The following is a 17,442-nucleotide window of genomic DNA, read 5'->3' as shown; positions in this document are numbered from 1 at the left end:
TTGAAAACTGGGTTGGACTTTCTGGCACAGTACTAAACTGCTTTGAATCCTACTTAAAGGACAGGGACTACTTTGTGGCTATAGGTAATCACAAATCTGAGCTGACCAAAATGAGTGTTTAAATGGATGTCATTGAAGACCTTAACAAGAGCCGTCTCAGTGCTGTGGTGTGGTCGAAAACCTGACTGGAAGACATCAAAACAGTTATTTAGTGCCAAGAAAGCACTAAGCTGTTGAGAAACAGCTTTTTCAATGATTTTACTTAAAAATGGGAGTTTTATTATGGGCCTATAATTAATCATTATTGAACTGTCCAGATTGCTCTTTTTTAAGAGTGGCTTAATGACTGCAGTTTTCAGGGCCTGTGGGAAAAAACCTGAGAGGAGAGACATGTTGACAATTTGTAGTAGATCTGAGGCCATGCATTTAGACACATTTAAAAAAAAAAAAACTGTTGGCAGAATATCATGGCAGCATGAGGAGGATTTCAGATGTTGTATTATGTCCTCCAGGTTTTTATGGTTAATAGAATCTAATTGTCTCATGCTATATGAATTGTTTTTAAGTGGACACAGTGACAAGACATATCCTGTTACTGACTTGGAGGCACTGATTGCTTGTCTAATTGTTTGAATTTTGTCTGTGAAGAAGGAGGTAAATTCATTGCAGGCCCTGGTGGATAGAAGGTCAGAGGCTACAGACACAGGAGGGTTGGTTATCCTGTCGACTGTAGCAGACAGGGCACGTGCATTATTAGTGTTTTTGGTGATGATGTCAGAGAAGAAGGACCGCCTTGCATTTCTCAGTTCTAAATTATAAATGCGAAGTCTCTCTTTATAGATGTCATAATGAACCTGGAGATTTGTTTTCCGCCACCTGTGTTCAGCTTTTCAACACTCTCTTTTTTGAGTTCTAACCAGCGTGGCATTTCTCCATGGAGATCTTCTCTTACCAGAGACCACCTTCACCTTGGCTGGTGCAATGGCATCAAGAACATTTGTAATTTTAGAACTGAAATTATCTACAAGCTCATTGACTGAGACCCGTGAGAGGGCGGGTGTTGAGGAGAAAGCCTCAATAAATTTTTCACTAGTGTTTTCAGTGATATGCCGTTTTGTGATCACCTCTGTTTGTACATTTGTGTGCACGCAGATAGCACTCTCAAAGAAAACACAGGAATGATCAGAGAGCAACATGAGTCACCACAACCTTGGAAATGTCCAGACCCTTGGAGATGACCAAGTCCAAAGTGTGCCCCTTATTGTGCGTGGGCCTCGTCACATGTTGAGTCAGTCCATAATTATCAACACAACACAGTTCTTTGGTCCCTCTGTCCTGGGGGTTGTCAACATGTTAAAATCACCAACAATAACCACACAGTCAAAGTCAATACAGATTATAGACAGCAGTTCACCAAAGTCATCAAAAAAGGTGGCACAGTATTTAGGGGGCCTGTAGATATTTAGAAAAATAGCTCGAGAAGAGGAATTCAGCTGAAGAGCCACATATTCAAAAGAAGCAAAATTCCCATAAGACATCTTTTTGCATTGGAGGGAGTCGGCAACTCCACCTCCTCTCTTATGCACTCTAGCTTCACTCAAAGTGAAGTTGGGAGGGGTAGACTCGATAAGGACAGCTGCACTGTTATCTTGGTCCAACCAGGTTTCAGTTAAAAACATTATCTGGCCCACTTTTTTCGACAGGCTGTGGCTGACGAGGAATTAATACTAAATTTGCAGGATAGGTTGTGTGCTTCCTGCAGGCTTATACAAATAATGTAAAACACAAACATGAGAACATGGAAAACCTGAGACAACACATTGGTTTCTGATCAGAGTGACTGCTGACTGAACAGATAAGGGACCAGGAGTAACTAAGCCTGGCTGTTAGCCTGGTCTGGAGCAGGCTAGCTGCACAGAATAAATCTCCACAGTAACTTACGTGCTACTGCCTCAGTGACCCCGAGTCAGGGCTAAATTCAGCCAGGATATCTGGAAAATCCCGGTTTAATCCGCTATCTTGGTTTTGTGAAACAGCCCTCTGGAGACTTACTCTAACCTCACAGCTAACACATTAAACAAACACAAAGGGCTTGGTTTGCTGCTGTCAGACTGCTGGAAACCCAATATTTTAAAAGACAGGATGTTTGAATGGACCAATCAGCAGCAGGCACTCCCCAGGCTGAACCTCCAAATCCAGCCAATCAGAAAAAGACATAAAAAGATCCTTGCAGGCGCAAAGCACCCACTCTAACACAAAATATATATAATTTTGTTATGTTTAGAGTTTTGCAAGAAGAACAGGAAAATATTCTTGCATGAGGTCCATTGTCTGTCAGGGTTTATGTGTGGTGAGCAAGTTGGAAGCAGGGTGGTGGACGCAAACGCAGGACACAGAGAGGAGCAGGTATAGTTCAAAGGTTTAATGAAACAAACCGAGGGTAAGCACACTTACAAACAGAGTGGCTGAGCAGAGGGAATCCAAAATAACAGTCCAAGAAAACAAAGCTGATCCAACAGAAAAATCCAGAAACGGGTGCATGGTCCAAAATCCAAAGAACTGATGGGGAACAGGCAGGAAACAAGCAAGACGAGACAGAGCAGGCTACAACCATACAACGAGGGACAGAGCGCAGACACGCGACAATGACCGGACAGGGAATGAACAGAAACACCAGACATTTCCACACAGGGACTAACGAGCAGGGCGGGAGCAACACAGGTGACTGGGATCAGGGTTAACGAGGCAGAGAGACAGCAGGGGAGAACAGAGAGACGCAGATGCAAAACACCATTCATGAACAACAAGGAACACAGACTGAAGCAATGATAAAACAGAACTCACATAAGTACACAGAAGTACACATAAACTAAGGTACAGGACTAAGAACTAAGATACGAGACAAGACAGATACTAAGGAACTTAAAGATGTGGATAACCACAAAACCAGACACACAGACAGACCAACCAGCACAAACACACAGAGTAAACTAGACACCAGACATGACTGAAACCCAAAACACAGACAGACTACATAACAGATCAAAAACACAACACTGAAGTACAAGGACAAGGAGTAAATACTACGACATAAATACCAGACATGGAACCGAAACACAGACTAAATAGCTGCTACAAACCCAAACCTGAAAACACAGCACTCAGGAAAGGATCGTGACATTGTCTATTTCTCATGAACTGAAATGAAACAACATTTCTATCTGGTTGCTGTTGCTTGTCACATGACCTGACTTACTCCTTCCCCTAACTGCACCCCACAGTCCTTCTGTAAGTGTTACGGAACATTTTTCAAATCGAAAGTAAAGTTTTCAGCAGATTATCAGGAGGAGGAAAGGGACAGCTGGCTGTGAACTGATGTCCTCACTGTGTTTCTGAAGACTTCCTTTAGTGAGAAGCAGATTAACTTTGTGCTTGTTGGAGTTTCTACAGGAAGATGAAGATGTTTGTGGTGTTTGTGATCCTCGTGCACGGTAAGATAACCTTCCTCCCTCTGATCTGATCATCACCTCAGTCCAACGTCACCTCTTTAATCTGGGTTTCTTTCATCCTAACATCCTTAGTCTGTTTCAGCTCCCTCTACTTTCCTTTAGTTCACTTTGCTGTAGTACACTTAGTACACTAATACCTGTGTATTGCATGAATTTGCAGGGTCTCAGATCAAACATGGCTGTTGCGCTCTTACTGAAAATGCATCTTGCACCATTTGATCACTTCTTATTCTTCTTTTTGATGGAAAATTACAACCGTTAGTGGAACCAAATGATTGCAGACATATCCATGGTGAGCCAGCACTGATAAAGAAGTATCTTCTTTGCATTTTTGGTGGGTTGCAGTCTCAAATGATATTTGATCTACACTCTTAGAACAGATCCGTTAAAAACAACATTAACATTTTAACACATGTGCTGCAGCAGCTCAGGGACAACAGGTGTTGCATCAGATTTGACACAACTCATGTGTCCGTTTCTTTAATGAGCCGACAATTTAGGTGTCAACACTTTTGAAAAATCATTCATTTTATATTCTTCTCCATGTATATAAGAAAAAGAGGTAATACACCATATACTAAATTGATTGGTCCAGCTCATCAAAGGTGCACTGTTGATTAGATGTTTTATTTTTTATGTGCTATACTTGGTGCAACGTAGTTACAAATACTCAAAAAGTATATTTTAAAATATTTGTTTAACACATTTATTACAGATTACATTTCTTTCACATTAAACATTCATGTAATTAAATCTGATTCTGTAATCTGTAATACATTACATTTAAACCAATTAACTAATTATTAATTCATATGTCAAGACAACTGTAGAGGTGCTCCGATCAGGATTATCTGGGCTGATCTGGGTCTACTTGAAGCCTTTTATTGAACATCTTATAGCTTAACAAATATAGAGTTTCTGTGGAATAAACTACAAAAACAGAACAAACAGCATCTTTATGAATTTATGAGAGAGGGGTAGAGAGAGAGAGAGAGAGAGAGGGGTAGAGAGAGAGAGGAGGAGAGAGAAGGAGAGAGAGAAGGAGAGAGAGAGAGAGAGGAGAAAGAGAGAGAGAAGGAGAGAGAAGGAGAGAGAGAGAGAGGAGGAGAGAGAGAGAGAGGAGAGAGAGAGGAGGAGAGAGAGGAGTAGAGAGAGAGGAGAGAGAGAAGGAGAAGAGAGAGAGAGGGAGAGAGAGGAGTAGAGAGAGAGGAGAAAGCCGCCTTTGTGTGGCTGTAAAGAGTAACATAGCTAGCTAGCTAGCTGGCAGTATCAAAGTAAACAACTGGAAATGCAGTTCCGGTCCTAGGATTGCAGTCCTGAAACTGCAGCCTCCGGTACTGCAGCTATGCTACTCCTTTTTCTGGGATGCTTTTTTTTTTGTAAATGAAGTGAGTGACAAATTTGACAAGTCACTGCAGGTGAATGGGATAAAGAAAATAAGCATATCACCACAGAACTTCCCCAGTTAATGACTTACATCAAGAATATTTCCCTCTGAAATGTGCTTTGTAATTTAGTTAGAAGAAATCTATAGATGCAAATAAGCAGAGGTTAGTAGGCTTAAAACCAACACCATCTAAATGTTTATTCTTAAAGTTTTATTTCCATTAGAGTAAAAGAAGACATGAAGCAAAATAGACCAAAGTCTGAAAAGTGACCACTATGAAAAAGTGCCTTAAAGAGTAACTTCATAGTTTTGATGGTCGGCTCCTCATCTAATAACTCTCCATTCTATTAGTTTGTTGTATGCTGATAGATCTTGATACAGACAGCCATAGGCGTCGCCAGACCCTTTTTACTGGGGCACGTGTCCCTGTATCCATGAGCTGTGCCCCAGTAAGATTGTCAAGACCCCTTAGCGTCGTGTCTGGACATTAAGGGCTCCCGGTCAAGTTAGCAACAATTGGCTGCATCTGCAGCGTCCGGTGAAGTTAGCAATAGTATAGGTCTACATACAACGTTCGTTTTACATTTTCAAAATAAAACTACTGGTTAATGTGAAAAGGCACGTAGTTAATGATATGAAATATCACAAAAAACAAGTCAATGTTGAAAGCAAGTGTTGATAAACACAGAGGGGCTTTCCTTCTGGGCACAAGAAGAGAAAATAACTCACTCACAGTGACTTTCGAGAACAGCAGTCAGGTAAACTCGTTTTCTCTCCTTTGAAAGTCCGATGTGAGCCTAGCTGCAGTGAGTCAGCCTCTGCGCTGCTAACCCAGCTATCGTGATAACATTTTTGTCCATATGGCCCAGCCCCTGTATAAACAGCATTTGAAAATGTTAAAGGAAACCTGGGAGCCAGTTTGTATGGGCCTGATGCAGCTGATAACATTAGTATCTAGCAAGTATCTATTATTTAAAGGGGCTATGCTTATATTTGTCAGTAGAGTAGATGCTGGATCATAAGCCAGTACGAGCGCAGTTGATCCAAATCCAGTACCAGCACAGACCCAGTCCAGACGTCTTTAGCAGGTCACACAGACCCAGGTGAAATACAGGCAGCCTCAGCCAGTACGAGCACAGCCAGAGATGTCCAGCCAGCAGCAGTCTTAACAGACTTTATGAGTATTTTTATAGAAGAGGTTCCATTCATGCTTATTACAGAGACAGACCGTTTTAAAGGAGAGGTAGTAGTGAGAGCAATGCATGTCAGCTGTGACTGTGCAGCAATGGCAAATTGTTATAAAATAGGTGTGTGTGCTTATACTCCGGTCAAATCCCTTTCTGACATGACCAGTATTAATGGGCTAAACAAGGGAAGCCAGTGAGATACATACTAATAGGTTTCATACACTTCAATCTAAAATAAATCAATCAATTACATGAGGCATGTGGGGCCTGTGCCCTCATGTAATTGATGTAATTGATTGATTTCATATTTTTGCCACTTTCATATTTTTGCCACTTGTTGGCAGAGTAGCAAGCTGAAAACATCTTTCATTAGGTACGTTTCACTTCATGCGGCGCTGCGCAGAGCCGACTTAACATGATGCATGCTGGAATGCATGGTAGTTAAAATGCTCTGCTTGTTGCTCGGTTTCTGGCCTACCCATCCACCGCAACCACCTTCTTACTTGGACTTTTCTGTTAAATACCCTGTTCCCACCTTCACCGTTCAGCAATGATGCAACAGGGCTTCCTCAGTGCATTACAAATTGACACCAAGAGGTTTTGACCATCTATGCCACTAACTTTTCAACGTCTTTGCACCACCTGTTAAAGCTTTGTTTTCAAAGCATGACCTCTTTTTTTCTCACTGAGTCAGCAGTTTTCCTGTCATCTGCCCAGTTAATTTGGGTCTTGGTGGTGAACACCTTTGCCGACCCTGTACATCTACGGGATAGTGGCGACTCTAAACATCAATTAAATATGGTTAGGTGGCTGTTTGGCAAGTACAGAGGTCAGAGTCTTGCGATAAATTGGAGGTTACTGAGTTCCCAGCACCATTGTGCATTGCCTAACCTTCCTGCAGCCCTGACACTCTGTTCTGAAACACAGTTTACACACAAATCTGATCTAACCTAGCTAGGTTTAGGAGCAGTGAAGCTACAGCGGTCAGCAATCAGGTCATACAGCCTGCTCATTATCTACCTAGAATTAGCTCGTTTGGATAACTGGGAAAATTCTTCCATTAAGAAGTACGGAGTCAAAGATGTAATCAATGAATTCTTTATATACGTGGCCACGGAGAGAAAGATGACAGTTCTCTGGTTGGATGGTTGAGGCTCCCTTTGGAGGTCTCCCTCTCCTTAAATACACTCAAGTACAAAGACAACAGCAAACGGTACACTGAGAAACATCAGGAGTAGTAGCATACACTCAATGGCTCTCCTGGGCTGACAAAAGAAAATGAATATAGCACAAAGATGTCCCCCTACCCCCATCGTCTGTGTTGAAATGTCATCTACACGCTTGACATTTATTGTAGACCAGCAGCCTCTTGCACCAGCGATACGTAAGTTCTACCTTAAGTTAGGGTGCAAAGTCCACACTAAACAATACGTTGAAACTAGTTAGTTTGAGACTGAAGCTGTGTTGATGTTTGTTTGATTGCACCACAGAGATACAAGGTGCATCTTAGCTAATCTGGCATAAAGTCCATACTCATCAAAACAGTGTCGCAGAAAATGACGTTGACACATCCCATGGCCAATCAGTGAACAGCACTATTCTTAACAGAGTTTATTAGGTTTTGTCATCTGCTGGTCTCTCTCTCTTTAAACGTTTGCAATACTGAAGAGGCTAACGGCTAAAAACAAAACAAAACACCAACAAAAAGGTGCGTAGACAAGGACAAAGAATTATGATTAGGTGATAACTATGAAACCTTAATCTACAGTTAGTCTCACAGTGACATCGAGTGGTAAAACCGTTAACTACAACATAGACGTAATGTAACGGTGCCCGTAACGAACCTCAAAGTATAACGGGCAGATGAAATTGTAACATTATAACTTCTATACGTGTAGGAGCCATTATCCCCCTCATATTTAAGTTAAGGGAGAAAAAATACGAGTTTGCTGGGGGCAGGTTCAGTGCCTCAATATTACAGACTTCCCAGCAAGCAATAGTCGTCATTTCACCGTCTAGGTTTACTATAGATCTGATTTAGTCCAGCTATGAGTAACCCACTACTAGCCACAATAACTTTAAATGTGGTTACATGACATTTTTGCCAAAATAACTTGCAATGTGAATGATATTCCATCATTTAAACACGGTCTACAGTGATTACAAGGTTTTTTGTTTCATTTCTTACACATGATTTACGTGCAGCCTGTGCGTAGACACGATTTAGCTCGTAGACAGACCGGCTATTTGTAGCCCACTTTTAGTCAAAAAAGTCAAAAATGATTAAAAGTGGGGTTTTGCCCTGGCAGCACGTGAGATGGTTGATATCCCATTATTTTTGCAATGTCATAATATCTACAAGATATTAAGTGTCATTAAATTGACATGGTCTATCTTTAGCCACGATTTAGCTCTTATTTGGACAGGCTACGTGTAGTCTGCTTTTAGCCCACCCGGCGAAATAGAGGCAATCAGTGGTCTTATAGCAACGGCTTGGTTGTAGCCCTGTTTCAGACCAAATAGGTTACATGTAGTTTTCACCCATGCAGCTGTTGAGATGCGTGATATCATATAATCAAATGCAAGTAAACATTTAAATTATCTTTATTTTCGCTGTAACGTTCACTACATTGACTTTCATTTTAATTTAAAACAAGATGCAATTACTATTTTCAACCGCTAGATGGCAGCTGTAGCCCTACTACACATGACTACTGGCAACGCGAGACTTGAAATTTAGACATCAGGGACGGCCCTGGTAGACATCAGAGTTGCCACATCTCGCAATAAAGACATCTGCCATTTTTAAACGAGGGAGACGTTACGACCTCGGCCTTTCAGCGAGCAACGGGCAAGAGTTTACTGCAAACACTGGAAGCAAAAAGACATTTACTTTGGTCTTGTAAGTATCTGTGTCTTTTTTGACATGTCTTCATTTTTTATCTACATTATATGTTAACGTGTAGGAACCGGGACAACAGTGTAGAGTAAGGCATGTTGTGGTTAGCTTAACATGCTGCATGCAAGTGAAACTTAACGTTACTCCATGATACCCACGGGTTTCCTCGTGCCCTTACAAACTCTTACATTATCTGAATTCAGAAGGGGTGAACATGAAACATGTGCAACCTTACCTATTATAATTTGTAATGAAAGCCACGCATATTTTACTCACTAGATCATTTTGATATGAAAATATGAGTTTTTGACTTTTGACACTAAATATTTATTGCAAATTCTCCAGCATACAGTCAGCAAAGCACAATAAATATTCAGTACACATTACATTCACCGCACATTGCTCTCTCAAAAGAAAAGCAACTTTTCTATTTTGTTGTTCTAATGCAACATGGCTAAAACATGTGTCCTGTTCAAGTATCTTTATATTTTCCATAGATATAAATGGGTCAGTAATAAATACTTTTAAATTAAAAAGAAAAAAACGTTATAAATGATTTTTTTTTAACCTTCATGTTTTCATTTAAAATCATTTGATGATAGTAGTCATGTCTTATGGGAAAACAGTCAACATAGTCAAATTATAATGGTTACTTATATTCATATTCTTACATATTCAACAGTTATGGATCCCATTTACCCGAGAGACTGGCGCCAACCGAGAGACCCATCTGATGCTCTTCCTGTATCAAGTAGCAGCGTAGATGAAGATCTAGATTTGGATGTAGCCAAACAATTTATTTTATCATTATTTATGTTTTTATTGCCGCATGTTGTTAAAATTGTTTGTATTTTCATATATATATGAGAGGTTTTGTATTTATAATATTTTAGCAATAATTCCTTTATATTTTCATCACGTTGTATTATCTTAAGTTGTCTACGTTGTAATTCTTTTTCTTAATAAAATCTTTATATTTAATTTGTTTGGACGGATTACCATTTGTGAGAACCTGTTTTGTTTGAGTAAAAACAATCCGTAAGCCACTATTCTGTTGTCTATTAGAGGTAGATATGTAGTCATTTAAAAGCTGTATATTTGGTCTATACTTGGGCTGTGGTTAAACGTCTACTAACTCTTCACTGACAGCCCAAATTCAACCTTGTTTTAGCCCAGACCCATTTTCAACATCTAATACACGTCTATGTGTCGCCGTTCAATGGTGGTCTAATTGATGACTAGACTATTCTTGGGCTATGGTTAGACGTCTACCAAACTTTCACTGACAGCCCAAATTCAGCCCTGTTTTAGCCTAGACGTCTGGGCTCTGTTTTTAAGCGTGAAATTGCTTGCTGGGTTTTCTTCTGTGCTGCTCTTATTACAGCCTACCTGAAGACAGCAGTGAGGGTGCCTGCAGCAGGGTGGGCAGTAACTTGTTACAAGACACGCAAATTTGCAAAATAAATAAATAAAAATAAGTCATTGCCTTTTCACGATCCTTTATTATTAATATCTTTAATCTTTAATCCAATATTTTCTTTGGGCTAGTAATCTACTCTTAATTTCGTTACATTTTCAATTCATACCTTCATAACTTAACCAGTCTGTGATCTGCATTTTGCTTCATTAACCGAAATGAGATCATCCAGGCTGTGTGCGCTGGGTTATACAGAAGAGTCTGCATAATTTGCTCCTCCTGATCCCACCTTTCAAAACGATGCGCCATGACAACCACTTGACTATTTTATGGAGGACTGTACACCTTTGAAGGACTAGGTGTAAGATTAACGTTGTAACTTATGTCTACGTTGGACGTATTTCAGCTGGTGCAACCCTTAAAACGTTAGTAGCACGTAAACTCCTACTTAAGTTAGAAATTACATTTAAGCTAGGCTAAGTTTGAACTTACACATAGTTGGTTCAACCCAGTGCAGGTGTTTAGCCAAAATCACTGTGACCAGGACTTATTTCTCAGAGTTAAAGATAATGAGTTCTATCTGCTACCTAAAATGTATTTCTCACATAACTTAAGCTAAGTCCAATAATAAAAAATCTATTTTGACCAGCTTACTTCACATATAGGCACGTCATATTATGCGAAACATGTAAATTATACTGAGCAATAAACATACATGTCTTTTGCTCAGTTTACCAATTTAAAACATCACATTCCACATGTCTAGCCAAGCTAACAAACTGGTACCTCTTATAGTAACGGCTACAAAAAGTACTAAATGGGACCATAATTTACTAAATGAACATCATGCTGTGTTGAAGAAGACTTGAATCTAGCGACTGAGACCATAAACTCATCAGGAAAGTGTTTACTGAGGGAATAAATCAGCTGAGAATATAATAAAAGTATAGAGGGAAAATGAATTACGTTGAACATTTGACTTTGACTGTAACTGGTGTTGTGACGTACTAAAGCTCATATATAAGTAAGTGAGACTCTGAGTTGTTTAAAATGCATTGTGAGTCTATATGAATGCAGAAGGGCTGTTGACAGTATTACTATATTTATTTTACACTGAAACTGTAACAGAGCTGCAGCATTGTCACGGATACTTGTATTGCAGGAAGTTAATGTTCAGTATATCGGTGAATTATAATGTTTTGGTCTCTGACAAACTTTAAACTCATTGCACAGCGAACACCACAACAACAGACAGGAACTTTACTGGCAAACAAGTCTCAGGCATTCACTGTGAGACACACGTGTATATATATATATATATATAAACACAAATGTATCAAAATCGATTTAGCTCTATAGGGTAAATGATGAAATAAGGCTGCTGTGATTGAACCTCTCTGTCTGTGTGACCTCACAGTTTCCCAGCATCCCTCAGCTGTGGAGCTGTATGAGGGGAGGAGTCTGTCCTGCTGCCCTGTGAGTTTCAAACATTTGACATAGACGACCCCACAGTGGTGTGGAGCCGCTATGATCTCGATCCTCCAACCGTCCACCAGCGTCAGCAGGAAGGTGATGAACTTAAAGACCAAAACCAGCTTTACAGCGGCCGAACATCCATGATGACTGACGCTCTGGAAACTGGAGACCTCAGCCTCAACCTGACAAAACTCCAGCTCTCCGACAGCGGCACCTACACCTGCACCGTCAGAGACTCTAGGGGAGAACAGAGAGTGACAGAGATACAGCTGCAGGTCAAAGGTCAGCAACAAACCCTAACAGCTGCTGTAGATACAGGTCAGAGGTCAGAGGTCAGAGGTCACGTTCTTTATGTTTCTGGTTCCCACAGAACGATTTCCATCCTGGGTCAAAGTTCTCCTGGTTCTCCTGGTTCTCCTGGTTCTCCTGGTTGCTGGTCTTGTTGCTGCTGGGGGTCTTCTGGTACATTTCCGGCAGTATTTCATGTCAGGTATGTCACTACTGCTACACCTCCAGCATATGAAGGTGTTATTGAAGCAGAACAGCTGAACACCTGTGACAGTGGAACCTGTAGATGTAGAAAATAGTCCCACGTGTTTCAGTGATTTTCAAGTCACAAAGAGAAATGTTTCACGAGTACTAGAAGTTTTTCTCTGCCACAAACACAACAGCTACTATTCTCAAGTTCTTCTCTGCAGATGTAAAAATCCTATTCTACAATTACAAATGCTCACTGTAGCGTGTCTACTTATGTTTTTAATAAACATATGAGAATTGATACAAAATTATGAATTTTGATGTTCAGAGAATATTAATTCAGAAATCTCTCGTTTCGCGGGGCACCACTCGAGATTCCGTTCAGCCAGCCAGCCAGATTCCCTAGATAGGGTTTATAATTATACAATTATTCACTAGTGATCAGTTAATAATCGCTAAATTATCTTAAATCAATCAGTCAGTCTTATGTTGAAGGGGTAAATTCTCCTGGCAGGGACTTGGAGACAGGCAATACACACACACAATTCCTTTGATTACGGTGAAATTTATTAACTAACTAAGGTGATATAAAAATGTGGTAAATATACATCAAAGGAATAACAATGGCTAAACAACATGGGGCAAACAAAGAATGTTGAGTTCTATTGTGGGGAGAATTTGACTTATACGGGCAGCTAATGAAAGCAATTAGGTGATAACTCGGTTAAATTTGTGTAGGAGTTTCATGGATTAAATATACTGGACGAACCGACTATTGGACATCACTGATCACAGAATGCCTTGTTTGCCATGCCTTGGCCGGTTGCACGGGTCCCCACGCTAGCTGCCTGATTTCTGGCTGTCTGCTAGGGAATTTTCCGGGGGTTCTCCGTGTCTGAATGAAGAAAAACACTCCAGTGTTGACCGTCCTCAGTCTGGCAATTAGGCCTTTCTGTCGGATGTCTTTTGTTACTGCTGGCGGGGCCACGTGACTGGGTCCAGACGTCGGTGGGAGCAGTGCAAGTTAGCTCGACAAATAAAGCTAAAAAAAGAACTTTGTCATTCTTGAATTAAAATTCTGTAAGTTAACGGTCTGATAACTTTTAACAAACAAACAAAAAAAAAGCTAGTAAGTTGCTGGGAACGAGGGAAAGCTGAGGTCGTGGCGCTTCACGTGTGTGGCTTGAAAATGAACAAAAGGCCTTCGCTGCGCCGGGTCGAACTTCTCAGGGCGTTGCCGGGAGACGGGCAGTTGAAGAGAACAAGGGAGCGAGGAACAACAGAGCGAGAGAGAGGAAAAATTACTCGAGTAGTATAGGATGACATTTCTTTATCATATCCTAAAGGAAGTGTCATAAAGTGTTAGGAACAAAGCATTGGTTACAACATAAAATGAGGCAAAGTCAGGTGACCTTGCTGAAAATTAAAACACTGCAAAATTAACTTATTTAGATTCTTTTCAACAACAATATCAACAACATGGTAACAACTTCTAAAATGGAGTGGAGAGACCTAGTTAAGTAACTTAAATATTATTTAATTAAATAAGGTAATGCTTTGAGTTCTGAGGAGACAGAACTCTTTGTGTTTACACAAAGAGTTCAGGGCTTTGTCTGGTGTCCTGGATTTTCTCACGAATTCACATCTGGCTGTGAAGAGGGGAATATCCTTTGATGTGAGGTAATTAAACAAAGAGGGAGGTCAGTTGCCATGGTTACATGTGTGGGGAGGCAGTTTAGGGTTCCCCGTCCTCTTTCCCAAAGAGCTTTGATAGGCTGTTCGTAATCTCTGGTTAGTGTGTCTTTGTCATTTTAACAGTCAGGCACCGAGCCTTATCACGGCTGCTGCCAAAAGTGGCCAGTTTTACGATCAAACTACGCAGAAACAGCACTTAGGGCAAGCAAACCTTTCACCTCTTCCTTTGGGGTCTCTTCAGCCGTCTGTTGAGAGTTGATATCTCACCCCCCTCTTTCTCTCAGAGAGAGACGGAAGGAATTTTGAGTCTCCAAATTGTTTGATATAAAATGCACAAGTCCACACTGTTTGTACACAACACCACATTTCTGCTCCAGCTGCTGCAGTGAACATGCTGCAAAACACTTTCACACACCGAATTAAAACAACACAACAAGTCATGAACAAGTCCAGCATGGAGACTGGATTATGTGGAGCTCTGTAGGCCTCTTCCAGAAAACTCTGAGTTAGTTAACCTGTGATGAGGGAAACTGAGGAAACAAGAAGAAAGATCCTTAAATAGTGTTTTAAAGATATCCTCAATACAATATATATGATCGAGGGGTCAGGGGAGATCTACAGGCAGTGCCTCAGATCCTGGACTTCAGTTTCACTAAAGGTCAGCACATTATGCACCTCAATGTTCGCAGTGTTCTTTCTAAATCAGATGAGATAAGATTGATGATGTGCAATAGTAAAGTTGGGATTGTGTGCTTTTCAGACTGGACGCCTCAATCAGCAATACAGAAATTGAAATTAAAAATGATCCTGACTTACGAAAAGATCGTAACCCTAATGGGGTTGTGTTTATATTAGGGCTGATATTTGTTTTAGTCGCAGAATGCATTTAAATCACGATCTTGTTGAAGCTGTGGGTTTGATGTACAGTTAACTAAAAGCAAGCCTTTATTAATTGGGGCTCTGTATAGACATCCTGATCAAAGTCATTTTATCAGTTGATGGAAGAATCTTCTGTCCCCTGCAGGGATTGTAGTTAATACAAGCGTCCAGACGAGTGTCTAATATTAGTCAAACTGTCATTAATCTCATCTTGGTATCTGATCACTCTATGATTTCTCAGAGTGAAGTTGTAAATTGTACAAGGAAAAAGCATAAAGTTGCATTTAAGAAACAAAATACAATTAAGATCAGGTCATTAAAATATAATAGTTGTGAGGTCTTTATTGAGTGTTTAAATCCAATGGATTGACTTCAGTGTTATGTTTGGATGTTGATGAAACATGGGAGCAGTTTATAAATTTGTTCTTAAAGGCAGTAGATAAAGTTGCTCCTATAAAAACTATTAGAGGTTTTAGGACGACTAAAGAGCAGGATGATTTGGATAATTATAAGACATATAGAGCAAAAGTATTTTTTTGTGAGACAATTACTGAATATAAAGGTAACCCAAAGAAACTTTTGCAGTCATTGAAACAAATTGGTTACAGTAAAAGACTCAAGACAAAGAAAAAAAACATCGATGAGGAACTCTCCTCCGATTAATTAAGGGTTGCGGATAAATTTAACACCTTTTTTTTTTTTTACATCCGTAGCTGGAAATTTAGTTGATAAACTGCCTAGAAAACCTGGTTTATATGACGGTAATGTCATGTTTATTCTCAGCTTGGAGTGGTAGCTGACTCTTTTGGCCTTTCTATGATTACACAGGACAGGTCTTAAAGTTATTGAATGAACTTGAGTGTTTGAAAGCAACTGGTCTAGATGAAATATAAATAAGAAGAGGGCAATTATCGACCAGTTTTGATTTTGGGAGTTGTATCAAAAGTCTTGGAGAAAATAATACAAGAGCAAATAATGACTATATTAGTAATTCTGATTTGTTTTATAAATTGCAATCTGGTTTCAGAGTGTCTTATTCAACAGATACGTGTTGTGTACACTATATAAGGAAAGAGATCGAATTGGGTAAACTCTGTGGCAGAATATTTTAGATTCCAGAAAGCATTTGACACCGTGGACCATGACATTCTGCCAATTAAACTAAAAGCCCTGGGTTTGTAGGCATGTGAATGGATTGGATCATACTTGACTGAGAAGCATAAAAGAGTTGAAATCAACAGCAGATGTGGTGTGCCGCAGGGTAGTGTCCTGGGTCCATTGCTCTTTCTCTTGTTTATGTAAGAAAAGAAATCCGCAATTGTAATCTTTTTCTCTACGTGGACGATTCAGCCTTGGTGTTCTCCCATAAGGATAAGAAAGTTATTGAGAACCATTTAAGTTGAAGAACATTAAAGGATGGCTTGTGGAGAACCAATTGTCTTGCATCTGGGGAAAAATTAATCTTTTTTATTTTGTTCAAAAATAAGGTTGAGTAGGACACCAGAGCTCAGTACTTCGGTAGGTGATACCCAGATTGAAGCTAAAGACTTGTGTTAAATATGTAGGCTGTGATTTAGATATTTCCTTGAGTGGAGAAAGTATGGGTCAAAGGGTTATCACAAAAGTGAACTAAAGAATTAAATTTCTGGCACTTAAGGGTCAGTCTGTAAGGACTTGGCTGGAAACTAGAGGGTCGCTGGTTCGAGTCCAGCTCGGACCACAGATTCGGAGTGTGGACTGGTAGCTGGAGAGGTGCCAGTTCACCTCCTGGGCACTGCCAAAGGTGGCCTTGAGCAAGCCCCTGAACCCCCAACTGCTCGGGGCGCCGTACCAAGCAGCAGCCCCCTCACTCTGACATCTCTCCATGTGTTGTGCCTATAGGTCCTGTTTGTGCATGTGTGTGTGTTTCAGACCTGTGTGTTAAAAAAATACTAACAATTAACAACAGTGAAAACATTGAGTTTCCCCTTGTGGGATTAATAAAGTATATCTTCTTATTCTTTTTCTTAGGGGCTCATTTTCAAAATAAAGAAACTTTGAATGTTAGCAAATGTTTTAATTCAGCCACACTTTGAGTATGCCTGTACTACATGGTACAGCAGCACCTCCAAGAGGTTAAAAGTTCAACTTCAAACGGCACAGAATAAATTGGTCAGGTTGACCTCAATAATAGGACCCATGTCGGCTCTTCTGAATTTAAGAATGTAAAATGGCTGACAGTTGAAAACACAGTGAGGCAGTTGAAACTGAGATTAACACAAAGATTTTGCATAGGAACGAGCCATGGTATTTTAAAGACTATTTTAAGATCAGGAACTCTCATAGCTACTCAACTAGCGGCAGTGCCATGGACGTGGTACCTTGTAGATTTAAGAGCTATAAAACACCTTTTTGTACACGTCAGCATTGGAATGGAACAAACTCCCTGTTGAGATTAAGTTAAGTCACTCAGATCGCTGTTTTAATTGAGCATGTGGTGAATGGTTGGTAAATGCTTTTTTAAAATCAATTTTCAC

The 17,442-nt window shown here is 40.1% G+C and overlaps 1 protein-coding gene and 1 long non-coding RNA gene across 2 annotated transcripts in view; both read left to right on the top strand.

Annotated features, from left to right (window-relative positions):
* Positions 1 to 8,455: 8,455 nt before the first annotated feature.
* On the top strand, positions 8,456 to 9,963 carry LOC119884502. Its single transcript, XR_005441026.1, has 2 exons — positions 8,456 to 8,985; positions 9,665 to 9,963. It is a non-coding gene; the product is annotated as an uncharacterized LOC119884502 (long non-coding RNA).
* A 2,055-nt stretch (positions 9,964 to 12,018) lies between these two features.
* Positions 12,019 to 17,442, top strand: part of LOC119884496 — a 16,970-nt gene continuing 11,546 nt past the window's right edge. Inside the window, exon 1 of the mRNA XM_038694896.1 lies at positions 12,019 to 12,200. Coding sequence (XP_038550824.1) covers positions 12,019 to 12,200 — 182 coding nt within the window. The remainder of the gene's footprint in view (positions 12,201 to 17,442) is intronic.

This window comes from Micropterus salmoides, unplaced genomic scaffold, assembly GCF_014851395.1.
Source record: "Micropterus salmoides isolate LMB-PRFRI ecotype aquatic unplaced genomic scaffold, ASM1485139v1 Ms_hic_scaffold_35, whole genome shotgun sequence".
Classification (NCBI taxonomy): domain Eukaryota; kingdom Metazoa; phylum Chordata; class Actinopteri; order Centrarchiformes; family Centrarchidae; genus Micropterus; species Micropterus salmoides.
The sequence above is the reverse complement of the archived record's forward strand: the minus strand, read 5'-3'. Positions and strand labels throughout refer to the sequence as shown.